This window comes from Lagenorhynchus albirostris, chromosome 15, assembly GCF_949774975.1.
Source record: "Lagenorhynchus albirostris chromosome 15, mLagAlb1.1, whole genome shotgun sequence".
NCBI lineage: Eukaryota > Metazoa > Chordata > Mammalia > Artiodactyla > Delphinidae > Lagenorhynchus > Lagenorhynchus albirostris.
In genome coordinates, this window is record NC_083109.1 from 79,075,293 (window position 1) to 79,103,168 (window position 27,876).

At 48.6% G+C, this 27,876-nt stretch overlaps 1 protein-coding gene across 1 annotated transcript in view; it reads right to left on the reverse strand.

Annotated features, from left to right (window-relative positions):
- Positions 1-26,811, reverse strand: part of HIP1 (huntingtin interacting protein 1) — a 152,228-nt gene extending 125,417 nt beyond the window's left edge. The window contains exon 1 of the mRNA XM_060124462.1: positions 26,655-26,811. Within this exon, the coding sequence (XP_059980445.1) occupies positions 26,655-26,774 (120 nt within the window). The 5' untranslated portion in view covers positions 26,775-26,811. The remainder of the gene's footprint in view (positions 1-26,654) is intronic.
- Between the last annotated feature and the right edge of the window lie 1,065 nt (positions 26,812-27,876).

Genomic DNA, 27,876 nt, shown 5'->3' on the forward strand with positions numbered 1-27,876 from the left:
CTCATCTTCTCATCATAGTTATACCAATATTTTAGTAAAATAATCAGTGTTTAAATGATGACTACAGAGAAATGTCACTCAGGACTTCCTTGGTGGTGCAGTGGTTAAGAATCCGCCTGCCAATGCAGGGGACACGGGTTCAAGCCCTCGTCCGGGAAGATCCTACATGCTGTGGAGCAACTAAGCCCCTGCGCCACAACTACTGAGCCTGCGCTCTAGAGCCCACGAGCCACAACTACTGAAGCCCGTGCACCTAGAGCCCGTGCTCCACATCAAGAGAAGCCACCACAATGAGAAGCTCGTGCACCACAACGAAGAGTAGCCCCCGCTCTCTGCAACTAGAGAAAGCCCACACACAGCAATGAAGACCCAACGCAGCCAAAAATAAATAAATAAAATAAATTAAAAAAAAGAAATGTCACTCAGCACAGACCCAAGTGGAAAGGGATGATTACATTTCCATTCTTGCTCAATTTTTTACTTTTCTGGGAGTTAACAATTCCTCTGTTCTTTTAGTTGCATAATTTTCTACATACACGTTCTGAAAGTTTCCCAACTGCTCTGTTGTGTCGGATATTGTGTGGGGTGTCTCATCTCCAGGAGGCAACCCTCAGCATCCTTTGCCACTTGCCTGTGCTGGATCCACTTTTCCTGAATCTCATGTTCCCCCTTCCTCTTGTCTTGCTGAAGTCCACCCTCCGGTAACAGGAGTCCCAGAGATACATGTTGTACATCCTAGATTATCTGGAAATATCTCTGTTCTGCTTTCACACTTTATTATTAGTCACTTGGCTGGGTATGAAATTGATAGAAAATCCTCTTCCCCCACAACCCCGGGGGGCATGCGACACCTAGCCTCCAGAGTCACTCTTGAAAAAATCTGGTCCCATCCAAATCTCATTCCTTGGCCTGATGCCTGTTTTTCCTCTCTGGAAGCTTGTAGAACCTCGTTACGCCTGGTGTTCTAAAATTTCACTACGTTGTGCCTTGGCGTGTCTTTTATTATGCTGGCAACTGGTGGTCTGCAATTGTGTTCCTTGTACAAATTCTCTGATTTCCTCACCTCTGTTGCCTCTGTGTCTCTTTCCAGAACTCTAAGTGTGTTTATACTGAACATTCTGGATTGATTCTCCATGACTCTCATCTGTTCTCTGTACTTTTCAACTCCTTGTCCTTTTTTGCTACTTTGTGAGAGATTTCTTCAGGTTTAGCTCCTCTACCTTCGACTGAAATTTTGAGTTCACTGCCCTCTTGAACTCTAAGAGAATACTACTTGGAAGTTCCTCAAGTTTTCTTCTGAACTGGCATTGTCTGTTTTTTATAGATTGCTCTTTCCTGATTGTTAAGTTCTTTTGTTCATGCAGGGGCTTGCCTTTCCTTATCCAACAGCTAATCCTTTTTTTTTTAAATTAATTAATTTATTTATTTTTGACTGCGTTGGGTCTTCATTGCTGCGCGCGGGCTTTCTCTAGCTGTGGTGAGCAGGGGCTACTCTTCGTTGTGGTGCACGGGCTTCTCATTGTGGTGGCTTCTCTTGTTGAGGAGCACAGGATCTAGGCGTGAGGCCTTCAGTTGTGGCATGAAGGCTCAGTAGTTGTGGCTCATCGGCTCTAGAGCACAGGCTCAGTAGTTGTGGCGCACGGCTTAGTTGCTCCGCGGCATGTGGGATCTTCCCGGACAAGGGCTCGAACCCGTGTCCCCTGCATTGGCAGGTGGATTCTTAACCACTGCACCACCAGGGAAGTCCCCGATGGCTAATCCTTGATTAGCTGTTTCTATTAACTGTGTGGCTCTAAAAAGTTAATTGGAAGTTCCATGTGGAAGTTCCCAGGGGTGTAATGTATCAACTGGCAAATTTCATTATAGGGAGGATGCACAAGGAACCAGGCCACCTCTGGGCCTCCCAGAGATCAGGCTGGGAGGGTTCTGCTCTGAGGACTTGAATTTCTCCAGAGAAGCACCTTCTGATCACCTGCCTGGGATGTGGATGTACTTGACTCATCTGGATGGTGTGAAGGTTCCAGGCTAATCCCTTGTTTTCAATACCCTCTGCTACATGGAGTTTCTTTTCTTTTCTTTTTTTTTTTTGGGTGTGTGTGTGTGTGTGTGTGTGTGTGTGGCTGTGCTGCGGGCTAGCAGGATCTTAGTTCCTCGACCAGGAACTGAACCTGTGCCCCTTGCAGTGGAAGCGCAGAGTCCTAACCACTGGACCGCCAGGGAATTCCCAACAAGGAGTTTCTGAGTGAGGACCTCTCCTGGGTCAGTTTCTCCCACCTGGTTCAAAGCTTCACAGCTGCAGTATAAATGCCTGCCTGCTTGAATACAGCGGGCGTGGCGGGGGTGGTGGTCAGTTCTTACAGACGGACATCCTCTCCACCTGACTTCAGTCCCACCTCCCCCCGACCCCCATCCCCACCATGATGCCTCCAAGCTCAAGCACATCTGCACCCAGCAGAACACATCTGCCCTCCTCCTGTCATCACCTCTTCCATTCTCTCCAAACTGTGTTAAGTATCTTATTTGATAATGATCCCTTTCTCATTCTTTGTCTTGGTGAGCCTTCATCATTCTTATTTTCACTATTATTGTAGCAAATCTTGGGAGATGAAGGCGTGCAGCCAATCCGCTACTTTAGCTGAAGTCCTGTGTTGTGCTTTGACATATGAAGCCAGTGATGGGTTAAGTGACGTCCCCCCAAAAAGATATGTTGAAGTCCTAAACCCTAGTACTGCAGAATGTGACCTTATTTGGAAATAGGGTTGTTGCATGCGTAATTAGTTGAGATAAGATCACGCTGGTTAAGGATGGGCCCTTAACCCAATATGACTGGTGTCCTTATAAGAAGAGAGAGACACAGAGACCCACAGGGAGAACTCCACAGGAGCACGGAGACAGAGGCTGGAGTGATGTGCCTACAAGCCACAGGCTACCAAGGAGTGCCAGCAAACACCAGAAACTGGGAGGCAAGGAAGGATTTCTTCCTGTAGGTTTCAGAGGGAGCATTGCCCTGCCAACAGCTTGATTTTGGACGTCCAGCCTCCAGAATGGTGAAACAGTAAATTTCTGTTGTTTTAAGCCAAGTAGTATAGGGCACTTTACTACAGCCAACCTAGAAAACTAATACAGAACCTTTAACTTTTTGTGATCGCATAAATCAGCGTTGTTTTCACTGTGATTTTTTTTTTTTTTTGGCTGTGTTGGGTCTTCGTTGCTTCACGCAGGCTTTCTCTAGTTGCGGCAACCAGGGGTTACTCTTCGCTGTGGTGCGCGGGCTTCTCATTGCGGTGACTTCTCTTGTGGCAGAGCATGGGCTCTAGGCACGTGGGCTTCAGTAGTTGTGGTACACGGGCTTAGTTGGTCTGCGGCATGTGGGATCTTCCCGGACCAGGGATCGGACCCGTGTCCCCTGCATTGGCAGGCGGATTCTTAATCACTGTGCCACCAGGGAAGTCCTCACTGTGATATTTTTGACTGCTTTAAAACTCAAAGGTCCTCCTCTACCCCAAACTTCCTTCTACCTTCTTCAAGTGTTTTTCTAATGGTTTGATTTTTTTCCCCCTCAAATTTAAATTTTTTATCTGTTTGGAATTTATACAGGCATGCAGCTTGAGGTGAGAATCTAAACATCCTCTTCTCCCAAACAGCTAACCAAACGAGCCCCACCTAATTTGTTAAATAATTCTTCCATTCCTATTGACTTGTGAGGTTACTTTTGACATAAAATTAATTTACATGTGTATAAAGTATGTTTCTGGGCTATTTATACTATTTTACTGATCTACTTATTCTTAAACGAGTAAGTCACTATTTTAATCATTAAAATGTGTTTGGATATTTAGTAGGGAAAGTTTCTCTTCACTGCAATCTTTTTCAAAGTTTTAACATTTTTCTTTTTTTTTCTAAATTTATTTCATTTATTTATTTTTGGTTGTGTTGGGTCTTTGTTACTGCGCACAGGCTTCCTCTAGTTGTGGTGAGCGGGGGCTACTCTTCATTGCGGTGCGCGGGCTTGCGTTGTGGTGGCTTCTCTTGTTGCGGAGCATGGGCTCTAGGCATGTGGGCTTCAGTAGTTGTGGCTCACAGGCTCAGTAGTTGTGGCTCACAGGCTCTAGAGCACGGGCTCAGTAGTTGTGGCGCATGGGCTTAGTTGGTCCGCGGCATGTGCGATCTTCCCGGACCAGGGATTGAACCCGTGTCCCCTGTGTTGGCAGGTGGATTCTTATCTACTGCGCCACCAGGGAAGCCCTTAAAATTTTTCTTATTTATTCTTCCTGATAAATTTTAGAAAAACTGTAGTTCCAAAATAAATTCTACTGGGGTTTTGTTTACAAATAGGACAAGTATAAATTACACTAGGAAGAGCTGACCTCTCTACAAATTCCATAGTTTCCATCTGGAAACAAAGTATGTCTCTCCACTAGCACATCTGCTTTATATCTCTCAGTAAAGTCTTATAATTTTCATCAGGACCCCTCTATCACATATACCCTCCCCCCCTGAAGTCACTCCTTATTCCTTTACCTTAGCCTGCATGTATAGTATATTCATCATTATAAGAAGAATAAGAAAAGCAGCTAATATTTAGGGGGCTCACTAGATACCAGACATTGTTCTAAGCCCTTTTATAAGCATCATCGCACTAAATTCTTGCACCAGTATGAGTTGGTACCTATCATTTCCACTTACATATGAAAACAACTAAGACACAGAGAGATAATTAGTTCAAGGTCATAGAGACAGAACCAGGTTCAAATCAAAGCAATTTTACTCTGGAGCCCATGGTCTTAAATCAATATTTTTACTATTCAACTGTAAAAAAGAATGAGGAAGCCTTTTATTTGCTGATATATAAAAACTGCCAAGATAGTTGGTTAAGCGAAAAAGTGATTCTGAACTATCATTTATGTAAAAAGTGGGGAAGAGGGTAATATTCCAGTATATGTATATTTGCTTATACATAAAAATTAAATATTTGAATGGACACAAAAAGAAATTAGTGGGCTTCCCTGGTGGCGCAGTGGTTGAGAGTCCGCCTGCCGATGCAGGGGACACGGGTTCGTGCCCCGGTCCGGGAAGATCCCACATGCCGCGAAGTGGCTGGGCCCGTGAGCCATGGCCGCTGAGCCTGCGCGTCCGGAGCCTGTGCTCCGCACCGGGGAGGCCACAGCAGTGAGAGGCCCACGTACCGCAAAAAAAAAAAAAAGAAATTAGTAAGTGAGTGGTTCTCTCTCTTGGAGTTGAGCAGAAACTAGGCAGCAGGGGGACAGGAGTGGGAGGGAGACCTTTTGCTTTTTTTTTTTAATCAAGTAAGTGTATTACTTCCTCAAAATTAAGTAAATTTTAAAAATTTTAATTTAAAATAAAATACATAGCAGACACTCAGTAAATTATAAGTGAAGGATTAACGATTACATAGATTCTTACAAAGACATTTTATGGTCTTGCCGCTTCTCTGAATAGGATCTGTTTTATAGTATAGTTTCAAGCTGCTTGCTAATATATAGGAAAATATATTATTCATTTTTATAATCTCACTCCTAACACTTTTATTCCTTATAGTGAACTTGCTTCTTAATTCTAAGACCCTTTTCCATTGGTTCTTCTGGGTTTTCAGTGAATAGGGCAGGTCCATAAATGTGTTCAGACAGGCCAGGGGTGAAAATGAGGAACGGTAAGGATGGTGGTAAAGGAAAGAGTGTGTTTTCCATGTAAAGACACTGAGTTCCATTTTTAAAAAACACTGTGTGGGCCAAACGAAACAAGCCCACAAAAGAATCCAGCCCTCGGGCTGCCAGTCTGTGGCCTCTGCTTGCAGTATTCCCTGTTCGCTCCTGCTTTCCCCCTCCCTCTTCCCCTCAGCTACACCGTCCCCGTGCCTCCCCCCACCGCATTTTCCAAAGCCTTCTTCCAGACCCACCTGCCCCCAGGCCTCCCCAGCTCCTCCAGTCTGCATGGAGCTTTCCACTCTCCTCCACAGCTGTCAGGTTTAGAACCACTTTTAGAATCACGGCAAGACTCAGTGTGGCTCCGGGCTCTTTAATAAGCAACTTGAGACAGTTAATCCTGCCTTGCTGGGCTCCTCCCATCCCTGCCAGCATCCTCTGCTTCTGTGGTTAGCGGATCAGATCACAGTGACCGTTCAGCCCACCCATTCTTCCTAGGGTCTAGGAGCAACTTAAACTCAGCAATCAAGTCTGATTCATGCACGACGCCTGGCGCCTGGCACTGCAGGCGCTTGGGAAACCTTGTCTGCTGAGTGACGAAGGCTGTCGGGCAGGTCTTCCTCTTGGCAGGCATTCCAACTAACCCACGCATCCAAAACCCTGATGGAACTTTGTAGAACAAGCCAAAGAGGATGATGGCACCCCTGTCCTCCAGGGACCAGGCACAGCCTCCATGAGGGTGGGGTCTGTTTTTTACACCTGTCACGTAGAGCAAGCCCTCAGAAATGTATTTATTGGCTGGCCGACATGATGCTTACCACCCATACAGCCACCCAGAGACCAAAAAAACCGATGTATGAGGGACGCCAATAAGAAGGGGGTGAGAAAAGTCTCACGGGGCTTCATGACCCTGGAGTACCCATGGAGCCCCTCACTGAGATGTGAATACTTTTGCCCCTAAATGAGAATGATTGCCTTCGCCCCTCCCAAGGCTGTGCGAACATTCACATTTTATTCTAGCAAAAACTCTATCTTGTACGGTGGTCCTCACTTTAGAGATGAAAAAATGGAGACTGGGAGAATTTAAGTGACTCGTCCAAGATCACACGGGGAGTGTGCCCTGCAGCCAGAACCGGGACACTGAACTTTGACTCTACCTCCACCGTTCTTTCCTGGGAGATTCCAGGTAGGAATTCTGAAGAGAGGTGGCAGGGGTCTGAATATGTGACCTGCAGAGGAGAAGCCTGGGGTTAACTGCTGTCCCACTGTGCTGTGGTAGAGACTGAGGTTGTAACTGCAAGCAACACAGATCCTTCCGTTGCTCATGAAGCCCCCATTCTGGCATTGGTGGTGGGAGACAAATGATGAAACCCGAAAACAAATAAACAAGGTGACTCTACCCAGTGGTAAGTGTCATGAAGAAAATACAATGAGCTGATGAGACAGTGAGTGGGTACAGCTTTCTGGGGAGTCAGAAGAAGCCCCTTTAAAGAGGTAGCAATTGGATGGAAAGCAAAGAGCAGATGCGAAGTTTCTAAGACAGGAGCAAGAGGCTGACACATGGTAAGCAAGCTGAGGCCGGTGAGGGTGTGAGCAGCTTACAGAGGACCTTACAGTTCAGTTAACGAAGGTGGATTTTATTCTAAGCAATTAGGAAGCCCCTGGAAGGTTTTAAGCAGGACAGTGAAATAATCTGATTTATGTTTTTGTTTTTTTTAAATTTTAAGCTCTCTGGCTATGCTGCAAGAGACGAATAATAGGGAACTAAGACTCAGATAAAAAGAGCAGACTGAGCTGTCATACACATGACCTCTCCCACATAATATGTAGACATACTAGAAAAAAACACATTAAAAAAATATCATTAACATGGAAATGAACTTGAAAGCATCTCCAGGTACCAGAAAGCTATGGTGGCAAATGAGATTTGAAGCCACATGCTACGGGATAAACACACCAGATATGTGCTATGAGGCAGGGGTCCCTAACCCCTGGGCCACGGACCGGTATCCCGTGGCCTGTTAGGAACCGGGCCACACAGCAGGAGGTGGGTGGCGGGCGAGCGAGTGAAGCTTCCTCTGCCGCTCCCCATGGCTCCCCATCGCTCGCATTACTGCCTGAACCATCCGCCCGCACGGCCCGTGGGAAAATGCTGGTCCCAGGAGAGGGCAGAGCAGCTCTTACACCTCCCTGTGCACTCCACCACCACCCCGTCCCCCACGCTGTGCGGGGCTGGACAGGGAGGGCACACTCGCCCGAGGTAACTCTCCAGGACAGGAGGTAGTTTTAAATACAGACGAGAAGGAATTAACAAGAAATGACTCCCTGGCCCCAAGCACTAAGCCGGTGATTTCATAATTAAGACACTGACACCATACCCGCACTCTGCTCCCTGTGGACCCACAGAAAATCTGGTATAACTTCACTCTTCTATCAAGAAAAAAAAAGTTATTTTCTTCTCCTTCTTCTCTCTTCAGACATAACATCATCAACGCAGCTCTTTAAATATCTGTGCCAGGAGGCTATATTTAGTGACTGTTTGGCCCTTAAAATGAGCCTGATTTCCTGTGGCAAAAAGTTCTCAGCAACAAGGAGAGAGGCCTGGAGAATTCTGAAGCACTGACAAAGAGCTTTAAAGCTGGAGATGTTCAAACAGTGTAAGAAAGGAGTTGACTGCTTTTTCTGGAGCGATGACTGGCATCCAAGATAGAGGGAGAAAAACCATAATAAAAGGGTGTTCGCTCTGAACACCACCAAAGTCGTTCGAGAGAACAGCCTGACACCAGGCAAGTATTTGGGCCGATAACTGAATGTGGTACATAGTCCTCTTTCAGAGAGGCAGGAGGGAGATCAGTCTACTCATTCATTCACTCACTCACTCACTCACTCCTTCATCATTCACTCATTTATCACTCACTCATTCACTCATTTATCACTCACTCATTCACGCATTCATTCACTCACTCATTCATTCAGTGACTCATTCATATACTCATTCATTCATTCACTCACTCACCCACTCATTTACTAACCACATTTGTGTATTTCCCCACGTGCAAAGCCCTTTGGTTTACAAAAGCTCTAAGTCATGGGGCAAACAAGATACAAACCATGGGACTTAGAAGGGTGTCCCTAGAAAAGGCCCTTGGAGGGACACAAAGTGACTGCTGTGGGGGACCCGGAGGGCGATGGGCACTTCCACGGGGGCCGTTCAGGAAGGCTTCATGGGGAGGGGAAACCACCACCAGTACTGGCTACTGCTCCGGGCCCTCTCATTCAACCCATTCACTGAGCCCAGATGTCAGTACATTACCCCATATTCCAGATGAGGAGTTTTCCCAAGGCCCCCCCCAAGATAAGTAACCAAACTGGAGCTGGAGCTAAGCTTGTTTGACTGCTAAGTGCTTAACTACGTGGGCCAGGCCGTCTGCAGCAGAAGGAGGCCAACAGAAGTACATCCGCCAGACTGCAGACAAAGGTCTTACGCCATTTCTCCCTTCAAGACCTGGGGCACTCAAAGCAGCTCCTCTCTGGAAAAGGCACCAGATCTGTTCTCTCCTCCAGTGCAACCTAGACTTTCCACACTTTCCCTCCTCAGACACCACTGTCCTGTCCCTCTGCATGTGGGGTCTCCGGGGTCTCCACGATGACCCAAGGGAGTAGAGGAATGCACATTTACTTAGCCCTGACTAACGTCTGCCAAGCAACATGCCATTCTTTTTTTTTTTTAACATTTTAGTTTGAGATAATTTTAGACTTTCAGAAGAACTGCAAAAATAGTACAAAGTTCCTGTACATCTTTGCCTGGCTTCCCCTTATATTAACTAACATCTTATATAACCATAGGAAAAATCATCAAAATGAAGAAATTCACTTTGGTACAATATTATTAACTATATTACAAAATTAATTTGGATTTCTCCAGTTTTTCCATTAGTATCCTCTTTTTTTTTTTTTAACTGAAGTATAGCTGATTTACAATGTTGTGTTAGTTTCAGGTATACAGCAAAGTGATTCAGTTATTTTATATATATATATATACACATATATATATATGCACATATATATTCTTTTTCAAATTATTTTCCAATATAGGTTATTACAGAATAATGAGTATATTGGGACTTCCCTGGTGGCGCAGTGGTTAAGAATCCGCCTGCTAATGCAGGGGACATGGGTTCAAGCCCTGGTCCAGGTAGATCCCACATGCCGTGGAGCAACTAGGCCCGTGAGCCACAACTACTGAAGCCCGTGTGCCTAGAGCCCGTGCTCCGCAACGAGAGGCCACCACAATGAGAAGCCTGCGCACCGCAACGAAGAGTAGCCCTGGCTCACCGCAACTAGAGGAAGCCCGCGCACAGCAACGAAGACCCAACAGAGCCAAAAATAAATAAATAAATTTATATATATATTTTAAAAAAAGAATATTGAGTATAGTTTCCTGTGCTACACAGTAGGTCCTTGTTGGTTATCTATTTTATATATAGTAGTGTATATGTTAATCCCAAACTCCTATTTTATCCCTCCCCCCCACCCCCAGTGTCCTCTTTCTATTTCAGGATCCAATCCAGGATCCCAGCTTGTATTAATTGTCACATATCCTTAGTCATTCCTGGTCTTTCATGACCTTGACATGTTTGAAGAGGACTGGTCAGTTATTTTGTAGAACATCCCTCAATTGGGGTTTGTCTGATGTTTTCTCATGATTAAATTGAGGTTATGCACTTTTGGCAAGAAAGCCACATAGGTGATGTGCCCAGGTCAGTCTACATCGTCATTCATTTCAATACACTGCCCTCTCTGACTTTCTCTGTATCCTCAGGGTAAACCCATTCGAGAGGTATTACTACCCCCACTATATAGATTGGAAAACTGAGGCAAGGAAGTTAAGGCATTTGCCCAAGGTCACAGGGGTGGTAAGTAACAGAGACAGGATTTGAACTCAGTTCTGTCTTTGGATCATGCTATTACACACCAAGCTACTACTTCAAGTCTTTCTAGCTTAAAATAATTCATCATGATCTTGACTGAATATAGGAAGTTGGACTTGGATGTTAATTATTCCTAGTTCTACAAGTGTGATTCTAAAACCAATGAATAATAAGGATAACAGCTAACATTTACTTATTGAGCACCTCCCATTTGCTTGGCATAGTGCTTCATCTTTTCCATCTAAGGTATCGTATTCAGATCCTTCCAACAACACGATGGAGTGGGCACTCCAGGGCACAATCCCTTATCCCAAACTCTTGGGGGCTGGTGTGTTTGGGAATTTGGGGGTCTGGGTAACACCTTCTAATCAAACACGGTAACATCTTTGCAGCGTATCGTATGACCATCCATTCTAAAATGGGCAAATAACAGACTATAAATAGGCCCAGACAAGAACAGGTCGGGTACCAAACTTTGAAAAGAACTTTAGGTTTCCAGAGCCTCTGGGATTTTGTGGGGATAACAGACTGCAGGCCTGTACTATTATGTAAAGTAACTTGCAAATGAGGAAACAGAGCTTTAGGGCGTCTCACAGCCAGTCTGCCCCCTCACTCTGAGGCCTAATTCCCCTGACATTTAAGACTCTCCTATCACTTGGTTTTTATTCCCCGTTTTCCATGACAAAACACATTCTAAATATACTCAACTGGCACTCAGAATAAATGAAAATAAATTTTCAAAAACCTCCTAGGCTCAGCTGTTCCTGGAGCAGGGGTCTGGGAGAGATGCAGGTTGTTCTCAATGACATAAGGACACGCTTAATTGCTCAGACTTTCCTTCATAAGTCCCAGCTACATCATCTATGACTTGATCCAAACTCCTCATGGACCTGGAAACACGTGTAGCCTATTTTGCCTCTTGGGTTGGATGTGCCTTAGTCCCCACTCTTTTCACAGGGAGGTATCCTTTCATTTGCCCTATAATTACTGTCCAGTTTGGAGGTTTGCAAAGAAAGTTCCGGACTGCAGCCATTATCCCCAGTCTAGGTCATCTTCATGATTCCTGACTCCTTACCAAGCCCCTGCCCATCCGCATTCTCACTTGACCCTAGGATGATGAAACTGACAATACATACCGTATTAAGTAGGTGGCGATTTACACACTGGAGGGATGGTCCTAGATAAATCAGTGATGAGCCCAAGCAAACAAAGAATAACAAAAATGCATGCAGGAATGTATATCAAAATATGGGGGGGGGGGGGCTTCCCGGGTGGCGCAGTGGTTAAGAATCTGCCTGCCAGTGCACGGGACATGGGTTCGACCCCTGGTCTGGGAAGATCCCACATGCTGCAGAGCAACTAAGCCCGTGCACCACAACTACTGAGCCCACATGCCACAACTACTGAAGCCCGCATGCCTAGAGCCCGTGCTCTGCAACAAAGAGAAGCCACCGCAATGAGAAGCCCGCGCACCGCAACGAAGAGTAGCCCCTGCTTGCCGCAACTAGAGAAAGTCTTCGCGCAGCAACAAAGACCCAATGTAGCCAAAAATAAAAATTAATTAATTAATTTAAAAAATATATATATAGGAGGGGCTCAGCTGTCCCTAGCATGGACAGGGTCATGATAAAGTTGACACTGAATACAGAGTTAAAACTCTGGGGGGATAATGAAGGGAAAGTGCTTGTCAGGGGATGGAAGGCACCTATATTAATGAAAGCGAGATCTTTCTCTTATGTAATGGCAGGTTCATGCTAATGGTTATAATGAACGCAGTTTAAGCAGGAAATAGTTGGGGAGGGAGAAGGAACTGGGCCAGGAGACTGCTGGATTTTGGTAACAAGCCTGTGGAACTGACTCTTACCTCCTGTACGTGTATACCTTTAAGGAAAATAAAATCACACAACTAGTCATGGGTAGAGCCTCGACCCAAACCCCATGCCCTGCCCTGGGGGCCTGGGCTCTCTCCGGTCTGCATCCTTGCTTCAGCCTCTGTCTTTCCAGACTGGGCAGTTCTCACTGCATGCCCTCTGTCACCTAACTGTCACCTCTGAGCCAGCTTTGTGCCTCAATGTCTTTCCTGAGGCCTTAGAACCAGAAATGCAGATTCCTCCAAGCAGGCGGTTCACCCGAGATCCTGTGCAAAGGCAGGCCGATGTGTTCAGGTCATGGTGCAGGAAAACACCTCCTGAGATCTCCGGGTAATTCCTCCTGTGGTTCTGCACACCACCCTCTGAAACGGCGCCCCTGAAAACCCGGGGACTTCCCTGTGTAGGTCCTCGTCTAGATGAGCCTCAACCCGGGCTTCATCAGGGAGCAGACAAACCAGACCAAGACCCATCCATTTACTTATCCAACAGCCATGTGCTTACACCCTGTGCCAAATAGTGCACTAACCCCCAAACTCAGATGTTACTAAGTACAAGTAAGAGAATAATTATAAGAGCTGATATTTCCAAGTGCTCACCACGTGGAAGGCAACGCATTGAGCATCTTTTATTTATTATGTCATTTGATCCTTTCAACAGCCCTATGAGGTAGGTATTTTTATTACTGTAGATGCTCTTTCAACAAATCTCTACTTCATTGATCCAGATTAACCTATGCCCACCAGCATCTCTGTAAAGCGGGCTGCCTGGGACCCCAGGCAGGTAAACCGTCTGGCTCTAAAGCCCATGCTCATCACGTCTACAGAGTCTTGGGGCACAACCCAGACCCAGACACAACTGGGTCTGCCTCAAATTTGGGCACTGACTTGCAGTATGGACCCTATTTTTCTTTTCTAATCTTCATTTCCCTTTAGGAAACAGGATTGAATCAGAGGCCATATCTAGATAACAACAGGAACCAGGGAGGTAAGGTCAAAGCATGAAGCAGGCTGGCAGAAGACAACAGGGAGTGGTGGAGACTGTGGAAAATCAGTGTTTATGCCCTGGCCACGGGTTTCAGGTTTATTTGTAAAATTTAAAGAAACACATCTGTAGCTGCTAGCTTGAATCTCGCACATCCCTTCTGGCTCTAACATTCTCTAAATCAAATAGATTTGATAGGTCGGGCCTCAGGTTCACTGCAATGGCATCATGACAGACACTCCATGTGGCCTCTGATTCAGTGTCAAAGAGTTTTTCTGGAAAAAAAATTTATGCTACAAAGTTAGGCCTGATGGGCTACCACTGGGAAGGTGAAATTCAAAAGACACTTCCAAAGTTGTGCAGTGCTCAGCCTGGGCAGACGTACCTGGCAGTTCTAAGCAGAAGACAGAAGATGGTGCCTGGGAAGAAGTGACCAACTGCAAAGGGCTTCTCACTGGGTGTTTGCTGAGTGACTTTGGGAGGCCAGTTCTTTTGGTGGGGGGACAGGTCCATCTGACCAACGCAGAAGTTACCCATAGAAACTAAGTGCAGCTAGGGTTATCCAGGAGGAAAGGTCTCACACAGAGGGGAAAGCCAAACAGAATTCAGTGTCTGAAGCTGAGAACCAAAATCTGGGGTAACAATGGCCAGGTGTTGTTAGAAGGCAGTCAATTCTGACAGGGCTGTTGCTTCAGTAACAACACTTGCAAGGAATCCCAATTTCCTAAGCCTTTGGGGCAATCTTATCCAACCCCCTCACTTCACAGACCTATAGAGGGTAGGGAACATGGCAGAACAGAGAGAACCACATCCAGGAGAGGCCAGGCTTCCCAATTATTAATCCAGAGTTCCAGGACCTCCTGGCTGCTCTGCAGCTAAGCCCAAGGATACGGGAACATTCCAGACCACCAGCGAACCTGAGTAAGTCTCAGGACACAGCAGGCCCACCCTGAGGGAAGCCCTTCATTTATTCCCACCTGTGCTTCCTGCCTTTAAGTCAGTTCCCTCAAGCAAAGACACCATCAGGATCCTATGGTAACACTGGGATTTCCCACCTGCCTTTTTTTTTTTTTAATAGACAGCACAGCACTTGATCAAAAAAAATTTTTTTTTAAGGCTAAGTAACTTACATCTATGATCCTCGAACTTGGAATTGCACCAGAGAACTCCATGGCCCAACAGGAAAGAATGTTTCGAACAGGCTGCTGAATTGTTTTTTCCAGGATAAAACACCTGTGAATAGTGCCAAGCGTGGAAATCCATTGTTTTATCTATGGCCACAACAAGCATGGATGAAATAACAAGTGTTCCTCTAGGTTTAAAGCATGGCCTGTCTGTGCAGCGAGGCCTGGCCTCCACTGGGCTTCTTGCCCTGGAGCGTGCGTTACCTGTTACCATCCTGTATTAGCTTTTACCACTGCTTAACAAATTATCACAAACTTAGCAGCTTAAAACAACACCCATTCACCATCTCACAGTTCCATAGGTCAGAAGTCCAACAAGGTCTCACTGGGCTAAAATCAAGGTGTCAGCAGGCTGCATTCCTTACTGGAAGCTCTGGGGAAAATTCGCTTTGAAGCTCACTCCAGTTGTTGGTAGAATTCAATTCCTTGCTATTCGAGACCTGAGGTCCCCATGTGCTTGCTGGTTGTCAGCCAGGGGCCACTCTGAGCTTCTGGAGGCTTCCCTTGGGTCCCTGCACGTCAGCCCCTCCATCTCAGAGCCAGCAATGGCACATTGAATCCTTCTCTCACTTGGAATCCCTCTGACTTCTCCTTCTGCCATGTCTCTCTTCTGCTTGGCAGCCAGAGAAGATTCTCTGCTTTTAAGGGCATGTGTGATTAGACTGGGCCCACCTGGATACTCCAGGCTCCTCTCCGTATCTTGAGGTCCTTCATTACATCTGCAGAGTCCCTTTCGCCAGGTAACAGAACATAGTCACAGGTGGATATGTTGATGGTGGGGATGTTATTCTACCTACCACATTTCACTTCACATTTCTGAGCTGCAGAAAGAACACCTAGCAGTCCACTGACAGAACATAAATCAGGCCCCTAATCCGCTGGCTCTAGGTGTACCGTACCTGCACACGGAAGCCACCTCTGTAAATCTGTCCCTCCCACTGAATTCTCCACTCCTAAAACACACTCACCTTGAACCCACCAGTGTTGCCAAAACCTTCGTTTCAGTCCAATGTGACACAGATCAGATGAGTTCACCTCGGTGTTAAGCATCTGCCTTGGGGTGGGAACTGGGCGCATTCCCTTTTCCGTTACCGCAACAATCAAATACAATTAGGTCCTTAAGATGCATCATTAGTTCATCTGACAAACATCTCCTGAGGTCCTACTGGGCACTGAGCCCTTTGCTCAGGGTGGGGAGGCCTACAGAGCAGGCTAAGCTATAAGGAAGCTCACGGTCCAGTGTGGGACAGACACCCAGATAAACACGGTAGCACAGAACACACAGAAACAGCAGTCAGTAAATCTGCCTGGGCGGGGGTGGAGGGAGACTTCCCAGAGGAGGGGCCATCGAGCGTGGGACTTAACGGATGAAGAGTTTGGCAGGTGGATGAAGTGGGAGTGGCGTTCTAGGCAGACGAGAATGCTGCCACCTGGAAAAACCCAGGAGTGAAGCAGCCGTGGGCTGTGCTGGGAAAGTGCTAAGGCGCTTGGTAGGGCTGCGGGTGCTAACATTAATGCTGGCCAAGCTGGGCTGTGTGCTGTGACAACGAGCTTGGGTTTCAGCTTAGAGTAACGCATAACAAACAGAGGTTGTTAAAACCTGGAGTGATACAAACAGTTGGACCTCTTAAAACCAAACTCTGACGGCCAAGGAGAGGGTAGATCTCATGAGGGTCGAGACTGGAGGGCAGGAGGGCCGGGTGGGCCATGCAATAAATAGCTCGGGCTTGAGATGAAGACCTGAACTACGGTGGAGAAGGCGGAGGCGGTGGTGGAGAAGTTGGGGCGATACGGCGCGCAGTCAAGGAGGCAGGAACAACAGGCCTCTGTGACTAGCTGCAGGGGTGCAGAACAGAGGGGTCTCCTAGGGTGACTGGCAGAACTTCAGGTGGAATGGCCCGAGAGGGTTTATAAACTGAGATTCTCTGAAACTGTGAACAAAGGAGAATGAGCAAGTCTGTGGCAGGAGATGGAGACAAAGTTTAGGTGGGTTGGGTTTTTCTTTTTCTTTTTTTTTCTTTTTTGAGTCGGATTTTTCTTATCAACAGTAACAAGGCCTTGGCTGTACAGGGAGATCCCATCCTGGAATAAGGGTCTCAAGGGAAGCAGGAGATCGCAAGTCACTGCCGAGCATGAGTCAGGGAGTTGACGTTCAATAGGAAGTCCCCAAGGACCACCCACAGTTACATCAGAGAGACGGTGTCTTCAGGGTCCCTCTTGGTGGCTCCAATTGTGCTCATGTGACCCCAGATTCAGGGTTCGCAAATCAGGGTTCACATTTTAGAACTGGGACCCAAAATGGTTGATGCCCATTCAGTCCTTCACCCAAAATATTTTATCCTTCATTCCACGAACCCTTATCAAGAGTCGCTTGGGGCCAGACACTGCGCCAGGAACTTGAGCTGACAAAGGAAAGGCACTCAACATATATATTTTTTGAATTTCTACCACGTGCCAAGCCCAGAGAGGTGGAGCCCTGGGATGACCTGTGACTCCAAGGGAAGCTGATCTGGATCTTGCTCGGAGAGGAAACCACAGAGCTCCTGCCTATGTCTTTCTGAAGGATTATGGGAAATGGGAGGGAAGAATATAGCAATAGTTAAGCCAGATCCAAGGAAAACCGAACAGAGAAGGTATTTGCTTCCAGGCCAGTATGGGAGAGGGGACACGTGACAGCCTAGTAAGACATAATAACACACACAGGAACTGTCTAGCCTAAGAACTGTCACCATGGGCTGGCCCCAGGGACCACACAGCCAGACGGAGACCTCAAAGAACCACTGTTAGAAGGTCAGCGTTTCTGCCATGTTCCCAGGTGACATCCTCCAGGCTCCCAGATTCTCACAGTGGCTCACCGTGTCTGGCTTGATCTCAAGCTTTGGAACAGGAACCAAGCCCGAGGTTCTGTGTTTCAGAAGCCTATCACCTGGGTCTTTGGTTTATTCAAATGTGCTTCTTTTGAGCCTAGAGGCACGCTTTCTTCTCTCGTTCTCTCCTTTGAGAACTTCTCACCGCCTAATTTATTTCGTATTTAACAGACATCCTGAGCTTTGGCTGGTGTAAAGCCCTCTGCTAGACACTGGGGCAACTCACCAAAAGATGAGTGAGAAATAAGGGCGCGGGACTTCCCTGGTGGCGCAGCGGTTAAGAATCCGCCTGCCAATGCAGGGGACATGGGTTTGAGCCCTGGTCCGGGAAGATCCCACATGCTGCGGAGCAACTAAGCCTGTGAGCCACAACTACTGAGCCTGCGCTCTAGAGCCCGTGCTCCACAACAAGAGAAGCCACCACAAAGAGAAGCCTGCGCACCGCAACGAAGAGTAGCCCCCAGTCGCCGCAACTAGAGAAAGCCCGTGCACAGCAACGAAGATCCAACGCAGCCAAAAATAAATAAATAAATTTAAAAAAAAAAAAGAAAAAGAAATGAGGGCCCGTCTGCCACGAAGGAAGGTAGGCACAAGACACACATGAACGGGAGCCAAGGGCACCATGCTAAGTGTGGGCTAATGATAGGTGTCAACTTCCCGGCTACGTGTTACAGCAGGGCTCAGGGTGTGCTGCTTGTATATGCGTGATTCATATATCAAACATTTCCCAGTTCTAGGGCAGCCTCAGAAGTGCTTTCACGGGGGAGGCTGTGTTTGAGAAAGACCTCAAAGGGTGGGTGGATATCTAAATGGCAGGTTCTTATTTAGCCTCCTTAAGACCGTCTCCTACTCCCTGGGAGGAGCCTTTTTATAATCCTTTGTATTCTGAAATATATAAATAGAGAAAACTGCATGAAGCAAAAATGGAAAGCTTAATGAATTATCATAAACCACCACCCAGGCCAATAAACAGATGGATGGCAGGACCTCAGAAGCTCCCCTGTTCTGAACATCCTACCCATCACTAACCTCTCCTGCACCCAGGGATGACCTTTATCTGGACTTTTATAATAATCACTCCCTTTTTTTTCTTTTCAGTTTTACCATCTAAGCAAGCACCCCTAAATCCCAGTTTTGCTTTGCCTGTTTTTTGAACTTAATATAAATGGAAGCCTTCAGAGTTGTCCTTTGGGGTCTGCCATTTTTCCCCTCAACGTTATGTTTGCAAGAGTGACCCGTGTTGTTGAGAGAAACCACAGTTTGTTCATCTTCACTGCTGTATAGTATCCCAATGAGAGACCAGATCACAATTTATTTATCCATCTACTGCTGATGGGCTTTTGGACTGTTTACAGTTTGGGGTTATTATTAGACATGATTATGGATAGTCTTCTAAATATCTTTTGGTGCATGTGCATGCATTTCTGTTGGGTATATAGCTCGCTGTGGACTTGCTGGGTTACTAAGTGTGCTTATCTTCAATTTTGGGATAATACCAGGCTGTTTTCCAATGCAGTTGCACCAGTGTACACCCCCCTCAGCAGTGCATGAGTGCTTTCACTGCTTCACATGCTTGCCAACACTTGGCACTGTCAATTTTTTTTTCATTTTTATTTCAGCCATCCTGCATCTCACTGTAATTTCAATTTTCACTTCCTTGATTTATAACGAAGTTGCACACTTTTTCATATGGTTACTGGCCATTTGCTTATCCTCTTTCGTGAAGTACCTCCTGCCTGTTTTTCTATTAGGTTGTCCTTTTTTTTTTTTCTTTTAAGTTTTTTTTTACATATTCTGGATAAAGGTCCTTCGGTAGTTACGTGTGTTGCTAAAAATCTTCTGGGAGGAATTTCAAATGTCCAAATAAGTCAATTTGGAAAAGACCTAGGGGGAAAAAAAAAGAAATCTCTATACCTTTTCTAAGTTACCAGCCCCAGGCCAGGCTTCAGTTTTAGAGGGAAGTATGGAAAGGAAAGTGTACAATTTGAGATCAGACCCACCAGGTTCAAGTCTCAGCTCCTCGGGCCACTTCCTGAGTGCTCTTAGGCAAGTCACAGAGCTCTCTGGGCCTCAGTATCCACACTTGAGAACTGACCAAAATTACCTCCTGCACGGTTGTTCTGTGGCTGGAAAGAGGTTATGTGTAAACGTACTTTAAAAACTGCACATGGTGGTAGCTGTAGTTAAATCAGAAGCAACTGGCCACACTGGCTTCCTGAACTGCCTGACCAGCTTCCTGAGCTGTGTCCCAGCACTAACAGCAGAGGTGGCAGCAGCCACCTTTCAGATCCAAGAAGATCCCTTCTCTCTTTCCTGTGGGCTAAGCCAGAGGAACCTTTAATCCCCAGCTCTCTCCCCGCAGTGTCAGACTGTACTGCCCACAGCCTGGAACAGGGCTCCTCCCTGCCTGCCCAGGCAGGAAAACAGGAAGCACTCCCCACCCTGCCAGGAGGTGGGGCTGACTACTTCCCTCTCCTAGGTGGGCATCTCTCCAGGACATCAATCCTTCTGGATGCAGGAGAAGTCATGGCCGCTGGCCTGTGGCACCACTGCACCAAGCTGTGCCCTACACCCCGCCCAGGTCACTCCCACACTTTGTCCCGAGGTAGTGGAATAAGTGGGCCCACGCATGGGGAGCATAAAACGGGCCTCACCAGTGCCTCACAAGCAAGGAACCCTTTCAGTGCTCAAGTGGGGCTGGGAATCTGCTCTCTTGGACCACACGGACACACCCTATCCCTTCCCAAGGTGCACTAGCATCCTTTCATGAGCCCCACGTCACTGGTACCTGGGCCCCATTCCACATACAGGGGGCAACTGGAAACCCCTTTCAAGAGAGCAGTTGAGAGCTCAGAAGAAATGTGTGTCCTTATTCTAATGGCAAAGGCTGCTTACAGGAGTTTTATAAGCTGAAATATTTGAGAGCTGGAAGGACCCTCAGAAATCTCTTCCAGCCTCCTCATTTTGAAATGAGAGATGCAGGGGCAGAGCCAGAGACAGATTTCCTGTCTCTGCACTCATCCTAACATCCCTTATGCCCTGCTGCAAACTACAGCACCTGCACGCAGGCCACTGCCATCAGCCACGTCCAGGTGCCCGGGACACTAGGCCAGTTTCTCTCCCTTCCCTGTAACCTCTTCTAGCTCAGAAAGATCTGACCTGAAGCAGAATGAAGCCCTGGGAAGTCCAAGACCATAGTTCGGGAATGTTTATCAAGTGTTCTGAACTTGATGGAAATTCAAACTGTCAACCTTGAGCCCTAATTCTGTTTCCAGCCCCTGCAGGCTCTTTCCTAAGTGAAGTCTCCAACCTAGTGGGCCATGTACTTCCATGGTACCCTGGGTGCCCAGGCCTGGCACACAGGGCAGGCACTTAGTGAGATATGCTCATTGGGGAAATCAAAGGAGACAGAGGGAGAATCTCCAAAATGTGCAAAGGAGAAGCACTCTGCAAGTGGAGGTCTGCCTGCGGCCCCCAGGCTGCTGTAGATCCTCCGACTGTTGTATGTTCACATGTTTGGCAAACAGGCCCCAGTGCCTGCCTCATGCAAGGGCCCACTGGGCACTGAAACCCAGACCCTGCCCTCAAGACCTTCCAGTCTGGAAGGGAAGCCAAGATGTGCACGTGGATGAATGGGAGGGACATAGAGTAGCTAAGGGACCCTGCTCACCTGAACCAGACTGCAGGGGCTGCCTGGTGGAGGGATGCCCTGTAAGTTAAGGCCTGCAAACGACAGGGACTAGGGACCCTGATGGTGCCACATCATGTGGGGTCTCTGTGCAGCCAGCAAAGGTTCCTGGAAAATGGGCAGTGCTGGGCTTTAGAGACAATCCATCTGGCATCAGACGCTTTGGGAGGCGGGGAGGATGGAATTACAACAATACAGGCAAAGGAGGAAATAAGGGCAGCGACAGCGAGAAGCAAAGGAGGGAAGGACAAGAGAAACATCACAGAATAGAGTGTGGCTGTGAGGGCAAGAGGCGGGGAGGGCTCAGAGCTGATGCCCAGGAGATGATGGGACTAATGGGGACCAGGCACAGGCGTTCACAGGCTGGGGAGGCCCAAGCAGAGTTTGGGGCATAGTGTGGTTTATCAGGGGGCAGATATCCAATGGGAAGTGGTCACACAGGCCAGGAAGTCAGAGAGTCGGCGTCATTGAGGTGAGAACAGAAACCATCAGATGGAAGTGAGGGCAGAGGAAGTGGACAGGAGGAAAAAGAGAAGTGAGGTGAGGACAGAGCCTTGGGGACCCCAAGTGTTAGGGGAGGAAGGAGGATGAGAGCTGGAGGGGGCCAGGCCACAGGGATGGCAATCGGGGCCAGTTTTCCTGGGTTTGAGTCCCAGCTGTCACTTACTTCAGAACCTTGAGCTGGTTATTAACCCCTCTCAGCCTCAATTGCCTCATCTGTAAAATAGGGTTTATAACCCTATTTGTAAGTTTGTTGTAAGACTTGAAAGGGGAGATTTGTGCAAGGCCCTTACACTTGCACAAGAGTAAGTGTGATAAGTGCAGGCTTTTCTCATTAGTATTGGTGGGAGGAAACCAGAAGAGGACAGAACCACAGAAAAACCAAAGAAAGCTCTCGGCATCCTTTCTAGTTTTCAATACCAACTAAGGGAGCAAGCAGGGGACAGGAAGGGTACAGCACCTTTTATGTTAGAAACCATTCCTGTGTAGCCAGGGTTGGGACCCACTGATTCCTCTAGCCCAACCCTACAATTTTTCAGCTGGTTAATCGAAGGTTGAACAACTTCTGATAATCATGAACGAGATGGCAGAAACACCCCTGACTTAAACATGGAGAAGAGGACTTGTCATCTGATTTTGAAGCCCTGGCTTGTCTGTCTACTTGCTATGTGGCCTTGGAAAAGTCACTTGGCCTCTCTGAGCCTGAGCTGTTAAATAGGTTAAAGGCTATAAATCCCCTAGCATGTTCCTAGGACCCAGCAAGCCCTGCATAAATATTTGTTTCTGTTCCTGGCTCTTCCCAGTGTATGACTGGTTAGGATCCTTTACTCTATCGTGGGCTCCAACCAAGAGATTGTGACTAACGGTTTGTTCCTTCCCCTGTGTTTCCAGAGCCCCATCCTCTCCTCTGATCCCAGCATTCACCTGCCACAGAGCAGAGCTGCTCAAACTTCCGTGTCTGATTGAAATGCAGGCTCTGATGCAGCAGGTCCTGCCTTGCTAATGGCTCCAGTGATGCCGGTGCCACGGGTCCTCTGTCCCCCTTGCAGAGAAGGCCCGCAGTGGCCGGTCCACCTCCCTGCTGACTCATGAGCTCCTCTGGGGCCACTCTCTTTACATTACTCATCTCTGAGTTCCCTTCATGGTATGTACTCACTAAATGGATGTGGAAAAAAACAAGTAAACCATACAGAAAACCATTTTCCAGATAAGTAAATACAGACAGGGTATTTTGTTTGTGAGTGGCAACCCTCCAGATTCATTCCAGAATCGCCCTCTTGCCTGACTTGAGGACAGTGTGGTGGGCCTGAGACCTGGAACCCAGAGTCCTGGGTTTGAATCCTGACCCTTTCTCTCACCGACCAGCGGCCCTGGGCAAGTTACCAAGCTCTCATCCATAAAATGAGGGTGATAACACCGAACCACAGTGTAACCCCAAGGATGGCTAAAACCTGCTTTATAAACTGTAAAGTACTCCAGGCAACGCAGCATTATTACTGCAGCTTTTTTGAGGGCGGGAACTACTTTTTATTTCCCTAGAGACTGAAGGTTGCTTGTGATGGGCTGGGTGGGAGACACACCAGGGGTCTGGTTGCAGATGGGGACTGAGGCAGGCAGGACAGGGGTCCCCACTCTGGCAGGGACACTGGCCATGTGAAGTGTGAGGATGATCCCAGGAGAGTTGAGGAGGGAAGGCTTCCCAGAAGAGGCTGGCAGTGGTGGGGAAACAAGGCGGGTCTGAGGGCACAGGCAGCTGGGGAACGGGCCTGACCGGAAGGAAGACAGAGAAATCAGAGTCCCCTGATAGGCCTGGGGCAGGGCTCCCGACTGAGACTGCAGAGACAAGGCAGGACCAGGAGGGAACTTGGGGCCACTAGCAAAGAACATCAAGAAATTACAGATGTTCCCTGCAGCCCAGAGCCGAGTTCCCCATCCAGGCCAGGCCTCCCTGTGGGACCAACCAGTCACTCTGTACCCTTGACTACAGCCACTTCACCACTCACATGAGCCTCAGGCATGTGAGGACAGAGGCAAGAGCAACAAGACACAGTCCCGCCCTCAGGACGCTCACAGTTTACTGAGGGTCACAGAGAAATGGGGACAGGACAGGTAGCAGGTGCGAGACGTTCAGAGGTGGAAGGGACCAGTTCTGCTCCTGTCTCCACTCAGCCAATAAGTCTCATCCACACCCATCTCCAGACCATTCCCCATTCCTGGAATGGCCCTGTCCCTCCTCTCCACCCAGCAAGTGCTAGCTCAGGCTGAAGGGTGGGGTTCAGACCTCAGAGGGCTCCCACCCCCTTGCCACCCCCTACCCACCCCCTTGCCACCCCCTTCCCACCCCCATGGCCTGTACTTTAAGCACACACTCTTAGTAATTATTGCATTAACTAGTAACACTTCTGCCCTTTTACTGAAGAGTTAATCACAGCCAATGCAACTAAGACCCGATGCAGCCAAAAAATAAAGAAATAAATAAGTAAATTAAATTTAAAAAAAGGTTAGACAACTTGCCTGGGGCCACACCACCCACCCACGTGCCTGGCAATCAAACTCCAACCTCTTCTAGCTCCCATGCCAGTGTTCTGCCCAGTACTCAGAGGCCACACAAGGTAGTAGTTAAGGCCACACAAGGTAGTAGTTAAAGGCTGGGATCAATTCCAGCTGTGTGACCTTGGGCAAGTTACTTAACTTCTCTGTGACACAATTTCATCCAGGTAAAATGTGGCTGATACCCACCTCATAGGTCCTTATCGATACCACCTCACAGGACCTTACTGAGATTAAAGAAGGAAATATAATAAAGTACTTAGAACAGTGCCAAACACAATAATTAGTTACAATTATCATTCTAATGTCGCTAATTCTCATGGTTTCTTAACTCATTAAAAAATTTTTTTCTAACTCATGTTTATATCTCATAATACATTTCATAGGTAGTCATTAAAGGAAATACATTTCTGCAGCTTGACTAAGGTGAGGTTTTAGGATTCTCCTCTTTCCTTTTCTTCACTCTCCTACTCCCCTAATAGTTTCAACAATAGAGAAACTCTCTTTTCCTGATTCATTCTACCTCCCCTCCACACTACACACACACAGACACACACACGCACACACATGCACACACACGTGCACACATGCACGTGTGCACACAACACATGTGCACACATGCACGTGTGCACACACACACACACACACACGCCACTAGGTCAAATTTGGCCAATTATCAGTGTTCCATAGAATGGAACTGGCAAACACTGACCTAGACTCTTCTTATTGGGCTGTCCCTGGATAGCTAGAGAAACTTTCATAAACCTAATTTCTATCACTATAATGGGTCAAAGTCTTACGTGTATTTCTCTATTGCTCCAGTTTTTACTTATTTGAGACTCTAGAAGGAATGAATTACCATTCATTTTCCTTTGCCATTAAAAAAAAAAAAAAAAAGATTCACACTGTTTCCTGGAGCAAGAAGCCTCATGTGCCCAGGCAGCTAGTTGAAGCCATAATACCCACAGCAGACAGGTAGCTTCCTTCTTTTCTGGGGTCCAATCCACAAAGTCAGAGAATAAACCTTAAACCCAGCTGGGCCCTGGGAGACAGAAGTGAACAGCCATCTCTCCCATCCCACCTGGGGTAGGATGGTGACCTAGGAAGGGGACACTCCCTACTCTACATCACCCAAACACACCTGCGAAGGGCTTGGAAAAAGAAGAGAAGGAAGTCCCCTGGGATGAAAAGCTTCATTCTTTGCAAGATTCTCTATATAGAACACTCAGTCAGGAGCTCACCATCTGTATCTAAAACCCCAAAGCCCTTCCCTCACACGGTACTGTATTTGGGGGTGGGGGGGAGCAGAACACAGCAGGAGAACCAGCCTCTGGCAGTAGAAGTCCCACTGGTTCTTCAAAGGTTCCACTCCGAGAGCAAGAGTGAAGAAAAAATGTGCCCATACCGCTTTGGCCCTGGGATTCAAAGAGGTGCTGTGCCCTTGGAAACGGATTTTGCATACAAACGAGCCAATGAACACCATAAACATGTCAGCTTTATTCAGTCCAATCAATACACAAGGCATTAAAACGCTGAGGTAAAAATGGATTGTGGCTTTTTGTTGACGACAGTGAGGAATTTTGGCCCCCAGCCCTGCTCAGGCTGGACAAATGGGGCAGTCTGCCTATTAGCTGTCAGGCACATCTTGGGGGCTGAAACCAAAACCCCAATTCAGGGTTCTAGGCACCCCAGGGCAGCTCAACTTGACCGGCATGGGGCCACTGGTCTAAAAGCCTCAATTCCTGCCCCCGGGCCGGCCCCCTCCAGCCCCCAGTCATCTTCCAAACTCGGCCACACATCACATTTCCCACATTCCTTCTCACCGCTCAGACCCCTTCAGCCGGGCCCTCGGAGACCGACAGCTGGGGGTGGTGTGAGCCAAGCAAGAGGCACAAGGAAGGGGGCGCTAGGGGTGGGGGGAATGTCAGCACAACCCTGAAGCGATCGAGAGGGGAGGAAAGGGCTCCCCACCCTTCACATCCCCGACCCAGCGCCCCACTCTCGGCCGCCAGTAGCCCCCTCAGTAGCCTCAGGTACCCTCAGTAGCCCCCCCGCAGTGAGCTTCCCCAGCCTAGGAGCAAGCCTTCCATTCGGCTCGTTTTCGGGTTCCTTCCCCTCTCACCGCCCCTGTGACCCCTGCCTTGCCCCGCCGGGATCGGCTCCCCTCAGTCGCGCCGCACGGATCATGTCAGCTCCTCGGAGCCGCCCTGCCCTCTTCCCCAGGCCAGCCGGGTGCCCCCGGGGTCCCCGACCTTCCCTGACCGCCCTGACCTGCGCACCAGATGCCCTCTCTCGCGGCCCCCTTGCTCTGTCCTTTCCTGGGTCTGCAAGACCCCTACTCCCTCCAAGTCCGCTCCAGGACACTGCGTCTCTCGGGATGCCCCAGCCATGCGCGACCCGGGGTCCCCCGGTCCTCACCTGAGTCCGCTCGAAGCTCTCCCGCTCCGCCGCCTCCATCCCCGCGCCGACCCCACGTCGGCTCAGCACCTTTGGCAGGGGGTTGGGTACTTGCTTCATGGAGCTAGTCATCCGGTCCATGTCGCCCCGCGGAGCCGAGTCAGGGGCCCTCAGCAGCCCCGGGATCCCCTCTGCGCCGCCCGCCCCGCCCTACCCACTGGGATCCGGCGCTAACGGTACGGCTCCCGCCTCCCATTGGCTGAGAGCACTGCTACTCTCCTGAGGCCCCGCCCCCGCCCAGAGGCTTCCCCGTCCGCCCCCGCCCTCTCCAGAGCCCCTTGACTCGCCCTACCCGGCTGGGCCCTAGGGACGGTGAGGCGGGCCGTGACCGGCCCGGAGGCCTGTCCGTCACCGGGCCCCACCTCCCCTGGCGGGGGCGGGCCTGGGGCGGGGCTTGGGGCGGCCCTGACCTGCCCTCGCCCTCCCCTCCCCCGACGCCCAGCGCACCGCTCTCCCTGCCCTGCCGGCGCCCGAGTCTTCCCCGCGACCAGCGCACTCCCAGTGTCGGGGCCGCTGCGAGATCCCGGCTTGGTGGGCGGGAGTCAAGCTGGCGGGGAGTCGGACCGCCCGCAGGGAATCCGGGTCCGCTTGGGACTGGCCTATTTACTCCTTTTGGGCCGGGGACGAGAGAACGCGCGTTGGACCGGCTCGGCGGCCGGAGTCCCAAGATGCGCTGCCTCGAGGCCCGGCTTGCGCAGGTTGGGTCAGCTTGTTGCAGACCTGGCCGCCATGGGTAGCGACTCCCGCCCAGCTCCCTCTGCTTCCTCCCTTATCCTCCCTCTGCCCCGAATCCCTGCCCATCCCTTTTGTAATGTTCTCAGACCAGGGAGCGCTGGGCTGGGTCGGGTCAGTGGAAACTTCTCGACACCTTTCCAAACCTCTCATCATCTGGATCTGGCTAGAACGTATTCAGACACTTTATATTTATCCCCGGCTCTGGGACACCCCTCCCATCCTGCTCAGTCGTCAGCCAGGGTACCGACAGGCAGAGGGAAGTGTGATCCTTAGCGGAGATGCTGAAGAAAGTTAAAAGTTTTCCGTTCAGTGCCAATTTTGGTGTTTTTAAAATAAATGCTTTTGAAACTCAAAGAAAGCCGTTACTTTAAAAAAAACTAAGAGCTTTTGATAAAAATTCGCACATTCAATAGAGAAGGGGAAGAGGGGGTGGGCCTCGGTAGGCACT